At 57.7% G+C, this 7,427-nt stretch overlaps 1 protein-coding gene across 10 annotated transcripts; it reads left to right on the top strand.

The window, feature by feature from the left end:
- The first annotated feature begins 51 nt into the window (after window positions 1–51).
- ACBD4 (acyl-CoA binding domain containing 4) lies at window positions 52–6,428 on the top strand. 10 transcript variants are annotated; one of them, XM_028498680.2, is made up of 10 exons: window positions 58–166; window positions 576–705; window positions 965–1,085; window positions 1,157–1,241; window positions 1,521–1,641; window positions 1,864–1,950; window positions 2,272–2,342; window positions 2,433–2,511; window positions 3,227–3,366; window positions 4,754–5,942. In XM_028498680.2, the coding sequence occupies exons 2-10, from the start codon at window positions 618–620 to the stop codon at window positions 4,802–4,804; spliced, it is 843 nt and encodes a 280-aa protein (XP_028354481.1). In that variant the 5' UTR covers window positions 58–166; window positions 576–617; the 3' UTR covers window positions 4,805–5,942. The 10 variants fall into 10 exon arrangements, with proteins under 10 accessions (XP_028354478.1, XP_028354483.1, XP_028354485.1 ...); XM_028498681.2 differs by lacking the exon at window positions 4,754–5,942 and adding an exon at window positions 3,497–3,633 and having other exon boundaries at window positions 59–166; XM_028498678.2 differs by having other exon boundaries at window positions 61–166; window positions 5,771–5,942.
- The last annotated feature ends 999 nt before the right edge of the window (window positions 6,429–7,427 follow it).

Genomic DNA, 7,427 nt, shown 5'->3' on the forward strand with positions numbered 1-7,427 from the left:
TGAGTGGTCGAGGTGTAGAAGAAATCTGAAACGGGCTCTCTCATTGGCTTAAATTTTCCTCCTTGCTCCGCGTCCCCATCCGGGCCAGACCCAGCCAGGAGGTCAATCGGAAGCCTCCGGCTAGTGGCGAGCGGGAACCCAGGTGTCCGGGCAGTGGGCGCTGAGGGTGAGTGCCGGGCGGCCGGGCAGCTGAGCCGGGGTATGGGGGGCCGGGGTGGGAGGATGTTTGCCCCGCCCTGTCTCCTCTCGGCTTGCGGGTTCTCCTGTCTAGGAGTTGGAGATGTGCATCTAGAGAGGCACCGCGACCCTTGCCACCTGTCTCTTCACCCACACACCGAGGTCCTCTCCACCCATCCTGGCCCCACCCACTCTGCCTTGGGGTAGGAAAAGGAGTGTCCTCAGTCGCAGCTTCTGACCTCCCGGGGTGTCTCACTCAGGCCTCTAAAGAGCTTAGTTTGCTCCTGGAAAATGGACCAGTGACTTACAGAGGCGTGTGCCAGGGAGGAGTCGGGGCGGGGGGCGGGGGGCAGGTGGGGCGGGCTGGAGCCTGCTCACACACAGGCTTGTTCTTGCAGAGTCGCTCAAAAGTGGGGCCCCAAGGCTCAGAGCAGCTGGGTATGGGTACCGAAAATGAAAGTCCAGAGCCGGACTGCCAGAAACAGTTCCAGGCCGCAGTCAGCGTCATTCAGAACCTGCCTAAGAACGGTGAGGGCATGGGGACCCGCATTTGGGGGTCAAGACGACTGGGGTCCGCCTCCCAGGAGGCTTTCATCCTGGCAGTTTTTACAGACAAGTCCCTGCCTGAGTTTGTCCTGGGGGTCCCCTCTGCCACCTGTCCCTGTCCAGCTGCCCTGGGTGGGACCCCTCACCATCTCTGCCCTCCCCAAGGGTGGTTCTCCCCCCACCTCCATCCTCTTTGAGCTGGGAGTGATGCTCTCTTCTCCACTTCCCAACCCCTGCCCAGGCTCTTACCGCCCCTCCTATAAAGAGATGCTGCGATTCTACAGCTACTACAAGCAGGCTACCATGGGGCCCTGCCTGGTCCCCCAGCCTGGGTTCTGGGACCCTATTGGACGTTATAAATGGTGAGCTCCCCATCGGCTGGGCAAACAAGCCTCAGCTGTCAACCAGCATTTCACAGCCCTCTGTCCCCCAGGGATGCCTGGAACAGCCTGGGCAAGATGAGCAGGGAGCAGGCCATGTCCGCCTACATCACTGAGATGAAGCTGGTGGCCCAGAGGGTAGGGAGAGGCTGCAGGCTCCTCTCTGTGACCAAGCTCTCAGCCAGGTGGCCTGCCCCCCACCCTTCCAGTGTGACCCCCATTATGTTTCCTGCACGTTGATACCCCTATGGGAATTACCACCTTCATGCTGTTCCCCCACCCCTGCCTGTCTCTGGTTCCTGACTGGGCACAAGGGGGAGAGGTATGATGGGGCAGAAGCAGGGTGGAGGCGGCCCAGCTCAAGGGGGCAGTGGTGGGAGGGGCCAGCCTTTCCCCATTAGACCCCCTCCTGCACAGGTGATCGACACGGTGCCCCTGGGCGAGGTGGCAGAGGACATGTTTGGTTACTTCGAGCCCCTGTACCAGGTGATTCCTGACATGCCGAGGCCCCCGGAGACCTTCCTGAAAAGGGTCACAGGTCAGGCCCCCAGGCTGGGAGCTCCATGAGTGCTGACTGAAGTGTCTCGGGGGGCTGCTCAGTTGGAGGGGAGCCTGGGGGCAGAGGGCTCTAGGTGATGTCCCTGTAAGGACCGCATCCAGTGCCCCTGATGGGGTGGGTCTCAGGCAGAGTCCATGGCTAATCGGGGAGCAGGGGCCTGATGTCTTCCCAGCCCCACCTCTGGGTGTTGTGTCTCCGCAGGTTGGAAAGAGCAGGTGCTGAATGGAGATGCTGAGCCTGCCCCAGAGCCTCCCTGCCTTCCCAAGGAACCAGCACCCCCAAGCCCAGGTCAGTGCCTGGGCAGGAGGGGCAGAGGGCCAAACCCAGGCCAGAGGTGGGGGGGACCTCCAGGCAGGGTGGAGGGGAGCAGGCTAGGTGCCACGCTGTGCCTGTCACGCCTCATGCCCAGACACTGAGACCTCCTGTGCTCCCAAAGGCCGGGGGCAGGTTCTGGGATTCCTGTTCCAGGGCCCCACTCAGGGAGCCATCTGTGCCTCTTGTGGCAGTATCTCTAGTGTGCCCTGAACAGATGCCTCTGCCTTGATGCACCCCCCTCCCCTCCCTCCGTGGCCTCCCTCTTGTCACTAACCCTACTCGTCCCCTTCTCAGAGCCCCAGCCACACAGGGGCCAGGACTCTGAGGTTTTCTGTGATTCCATGGAGCAGCTGGAGCCTGAGCTGGTGAGACCCGCTCCTGTTGCCTCCCCTTCCCTACCCCACGGGGCCCTAGCTGCTCCCACCACCCCCCTTGGACTTTGTGACTCTTCTCAGCAGGTTTGTGCAGAGCAGAGGGGCACCCTGGGAGGAGAGCTCAACACCAGAAACAGCACCAAGTCTCCTGCAGAGAAAGGTGAGCCCCTGCCTGACCCTTCACCCCCTTCTGCTGTTCCCATGGTTCTGGTGCCCTGGGCCTTCCCCTGGCTGCCCTCACGGGGAGGTGAAATCCAACGCTAGGCACTGGAGAGAGCAGCCTCTGCCCAGGAAGGGTTAAAGCCAGACACTGGCCTGGATGGGCAAAGTCCCTGCCCGGCCTCCTCTCCGAGGGCCACCAGGAGTCTGTACCCTTGGCTAGCACTGAGGAAGGGCAGCTGGGGTAGAATTCCTAGACCAGCTCTCTCACCTACACCTATGTGGCCTTGGGAGTCATCCTCTCTCTCTGGGTCTCCCATTTGGGACTCTCTTAGGACAACGAGTTCTGCCCTATCCCTTTCTAGAACTTCCAGTGTGCCACGTCCCATAAGGGGCACTTTCATAAATATTATCTCCTTTATTCCTCAGAGCGAGCAGCCCTGTGAGGGAGATGACCTAATTTTCAGTTGACCAACGAGGCTTAGAGAAGTTACTGACTTGCCCAAAGTCACACAGCTAAGTGGTAGTGCTGCTGGCATTCAAACCCCTGGCAGCCCATTACTCAGCCACATGGATGGGCTCTACAAGACTCACACTTGGTACGAGGGATCACACTCTACTCTTACTCTTCCCTGGACCTGCCCCAGCCTGCCACCACCCTGCCCCTAGCTGAGCTGCCTCCTGAGTCCCCTTCCCTGTGTGTCTGTGCACTGCAGGGAGATTGGAAGGCACCCTGCGGGGGCCCCAGGAATTGGACACATGGCTGGTGGGGACAGTTCGGGCGCTGCAGGAGAGCATGCGGGACGTCCAGGGGAGACTGCAGAGCCTGGAGAGCATGCCTGTCCCCCGCAAGCAGGTGAGCGCCGTCCGAAGGCCCAGGGCAAGACTGGGGCAGAACTTTGAGGGTCTCTTTTCTGGGCTCCTCATCCAGCCACTTCTGTCTTTGTCCCCACGTCTCTGCCTGCTCACACCTTTGTCTTCTCCAGAGAATGGTGTGGCTCGTGGTGCAGACGAGGAAGTCAGGGGGTCTGTAGTAGTGCTTCCAGCCTGGAAGTGGGAGAGGCCCTCCTTTCCTGCTCTTATCTCCCTCTGCCTGAAGAGTAACTGAGGACAGATGGAATTCCAACAGTTGGAGGGGCCAGAATGTGTCTGCTCTTTGCATTGGGGCTGGGGGGATGGCCCTATTGCCCCTCAGTCAGGACTTCTGTTCCCAGATTTATTGTCTCGCCCTCCCCAGATTCAGCCCTTGCATCCCTCACTCCCTCCTCTCAACTTCTAGATCTGCTTGCCCCTTACACCTCTGCTTCTGCAAAATAAATAACAGCAGCCATTTCTGGAACCCCAGCTGTGTGCCAGACACATTACCTGCATTATCTCATTTTATCCTCAAAACAAACCAGTGTAATAGGTTTTCTTTTCATTTCCCTTTTACTGATAAGGAAACTACAGCTCTGAGATGTTGAGTAACTTACCTGAGGGTACACAGCCTGGAAGAACCTCACAGAGCTGCTGTGAGGATTAGATGAGATAATGCATGTAGGTGCTTCTGCAGTGCCCGGGGAGGACTTCTCAAATGGGGTTCATTGTTAGTATTAGTATTAACATTAAGTAATGGAGCTGGGAGTGGCCCTAGGTCCGTCTCCCACCAAAGCTGGCATCCACCACTCACTATGAGTGAGTCTGTTCTTGCGAAGCCTGGAGTGGTGGGGGCAGGGGACGGCTGAGTTCCTGGATGCGGGGGAATCACTCACGTGACCCTTCACCCCCTTGGCACAGTGGGTGTCAGCCAGGTTGGCAGGAATTCCCTCAGATCCACAGCAGCTAACCTTTCAACACTCACCCCCCAGGGTTTATTTATTGTTTACCTTTTACTGATTTTATATGCTGAAGATTTTAGAGGTTTCCACCCTGAGATACTTGGGTTTGCATCTCTAAAAATAAGGACATTCTACTACCTAGCAGAAACAACATTTTATCACACACAGTAATTCCTTCATATCATCAAATACACAATCCACATTCAAATCGCCTTTTCCACCTTCCCTGTCTGTCCAGGCCAGAAGCCTCTGTTCTTAAGACTCTGTTAGTCTAGACTAGTCCCTCTTCCTTGCTACTGACTTGCGGATGAGACTGGATAGTGGTCCTGTAGAACATTCCACTCTTGTGGTCTGTCTGATGACAGCCTCCTGGCTACTTTACATGACCAGATTACATCAGAGGTGATGTTCTTTCTTTACTTAAAGCGACGCATATTTGGATGTCCTACCGTGAATGATTCTAGCATGGACCACTAGCAGGGATGAAGGGGTGACAGTCTGTTCCCACCACTTGCAGCCAGGGAATGTCCAGTTCCCCATCAAGCCCATTTGACACACAGCTTTTGACAATTGATAGATGCTTCTTGCCTGAATCAATAATTTATTTACTGGTTACAAAAAACAATGTTGACTTTTAAATTCTATGATTCCTTTCACATTTATTAGCTGTCATTTTTCTGTAGCGTTTCCCTGATCATCTAGGATTTCCCTGAAATACAGTGCCTTATGGAAGGCAGAATAAGTGCTTATTCTTTCTCTTTAATTATCTATTTTTAGAGTAAGGAGTTGATTTAACAGCCAGCTCAATGGTGATAAATTTCCACTTTCTCTTTGAGTATCATCATGAACTCATGGATTTTAAAGACTCAGTATTTCAGTCAACTGCAATCATCATTCTTTTTGATGCCCAGGCTGTCACAACTTTGGTGGGACCCTTTCAAGCTGGGTCCTATGTTCTTGTAATTTGACCTCATTAATCTTTAAAAGCTTCCTTGCTTCCTGGTACAAGACGTCTCACATTCAATTCTACCTTCCCTGCTCCAGACCTAAAATCTGCCACTCCTCCATTCAGCAGAGAATAGTATTTAGAAACTAAAATCTGAGCACCCAGGGTCCTCATTTGAAATACGTGGCACGTCCTTTACAATATGGGGTCTTTGGGCCACACCAACAGGGTCACTGCTTTGTGACCCAGAGGAGACAGCCTCGAAGCCAGTCTCTCCACTCAGCAGCCTCTCCAGCCTTCAGCCTTCTCGGCACCTTGGGGGAGGATATGGGAGAGAGTTAGGGCTCAACGTGTCAGGGACAAACTGGGAGCCCCAGTCCTCAGACTGGGGAGAGGGAGGCAGAAGCTCCCACCTGAGCTCTGCAAGCAGGTTGTGAAGGAGGGCCCAGCCTGTGCCGAGGCCAGGCTGGCTCCTGACTCTCTCCTCTTGGCGGCAGAGGCCTCCGCCCAGTGCCGGGCCTTGGCCCCTCAGGCTCTCTGCTCCCACGCTGCTCTTCTTCCTCCTGTGGCCCTTCATCGTCCAGTGGCTCTTCCGACAGTTTCGGACCCAGAAGAGGTGACTCTCAATGGAGGAGTCTCTGCAGCCAACGGAGGCGGCTCTGAGCCTTCCTAGAGTTTAGGAGAACGGCGTTAAACCCCGCTCCCACCCCCTTCCTGCCCCAATTAGTATTTGCCTTGGCACCTCTCCCCTAATGGGGAGCCGGATAGCACCCCACTCTTCCTGCAGCTCCGCAGGAACTCCCCTCCTCTCACCCCCCAACCACCTCAGGCTCCCTGGGGAGGCTGCACGTGTGGTGCACGTCCCCAGTTCAGGGTTGGCGGCTGATTCAGGGGCGGAGCTGCCGGGTCTCAGCCTCTGCCCTCCCCACGCTCTGGGTCACCTGACTCCTTTCCCACCCCAGCCTCTCCCCGAGGAGGCTCAGCTCGTGGGCAAGTTGGGACTTGGGCCGGGGCCTGGAAGAATGACTGCCTGGGAGGCCCGACCGAGCTGGGGAAAGGCGGAGAGAGCTAACCCCGGGGGAGGGGAGGGGAGTCTGCTCCGTTTTCCTGGCTGCTCTACCCCCACATATACTCAGGACGTCTTCACTAAACATTAACTTACAAAAGAGTGTTTCACTAAATAAAATAAAACCTTCATCTTCTGCCGTCTGGGCTGCCACGGATTGAGGCGGGAAGCGGGTCCGGGGCGCGCGAGCCTCAACTCCCTTCCCTGCCCCCTACCCCGCTGCCCGTGGACGGCCCCGAGAGGCCAGCGGGCGGCGTCCCAGAAGAAGCATTCCCCAGCTCCCCGGGCTAGTGGAGGGAACAGCCCTGGGTCTGGAACGGAGGCGGAGGAGATGCAGGCGGAGGGGGCGGCGCAAAGTCCGGGGAGGGGCCGCGGCATTGGCCCCGCCCCCGCCCCGTCGTGGCCGTGGGGAGGGGGAACCGGCGAGCTAGGGGTGGCGGGAGGAGAGGAGTGCGGCAGCGGCGGGGCCCGGCCACAGGCTCCGTCCACGCCCGAAGGGGAGGGCGGCTACCCCCTGCTCCGCGCGCCAGGCGTAGGGTCGGGGCCGAGACCCCGGCCCCAGAAGTGCTCACTGCCCCCTTCCCCCTCCTCAGCTGCTCGCTCCCCGTTCCCCCTCCCGGTGACCTCCGCGCTCGGGCTTTCCCAGGGAACTTTCTGGAAGGCCAAGGCCGGCGGGAGCTTCGTTCCCGCCCCTCCCTGAGGAGTGGGGGCGCGGCCCTGCGCGGGAGCCCCGGTCGGGCTGGGCCCGGTGCAGGAGTGAGCAGAGACCTCCGGGGGTCGCTGGCTGCTGCAGACTGCTGGGGCTCCGAAACTTTGAGTTAACCCGTGTGTTAAGGATGGACAACTGGAGGGCACTGGAAGGGGGACCAAATTGATGCTGGGGATGCAGGAGTGGGGCGGAAGCCAGCGCCACCAGTTGCACATACTAGCTCTGTGACCTGGGCAAGATTCTTAACTGCTCTGAGCCTGGGTTGCTTTGTGAAATAACGATGAAGATCTCTTCATCATAAGGCACTCCAGGGGTTTAAGTGCCCAGGACAGGGGCTTCCCTGGTGGCACAGTGGTTAAGAATCCGCCTGCCAATGCAG

Source organism: Physeter macrocephalus, chromosome 14 (assembly GCF_002837175.3).
Source record: "Physeter macrocephalus isolate SW-GA chromosome 14, ASM283717v5, whole genome shotgun sequence".
In the NCBI taxonomy this organism is placed as follows: Eukaryota; Metazoa; Chordata; class Mammalia; order Artiodactyla; family Physeteridae; genus Physeter; species Physeter macrocephalus.

What these genes read in the sequence shown, in the direction of transcription:
- ACBD4 (XM_028498677.2), top strand. Translation starts at nt 618, where the DNA reads ATGGGTACCGAAAATGAAAGTCCAGAGCCGGACTGCCAGAAACAGTTC. An exon ending in TCAGAACCTGCCTAAGAACG is followed by an intron (nt 706 to 964) that starts GTGAGGGCATGG and finishes ACCCCTGCCCAG; the next exon opens with GCTCTTACCGCCCCTCCTAT. An exon ending in CCTATTGGACGTTATAAATG is followed by an intron (nt 1,086 to 1,156) that starts GTGAGCTCCCCA and finishes TCTGTCCCCCAG; the next exon opens with GGATGCCTGGAACAGCCTGG.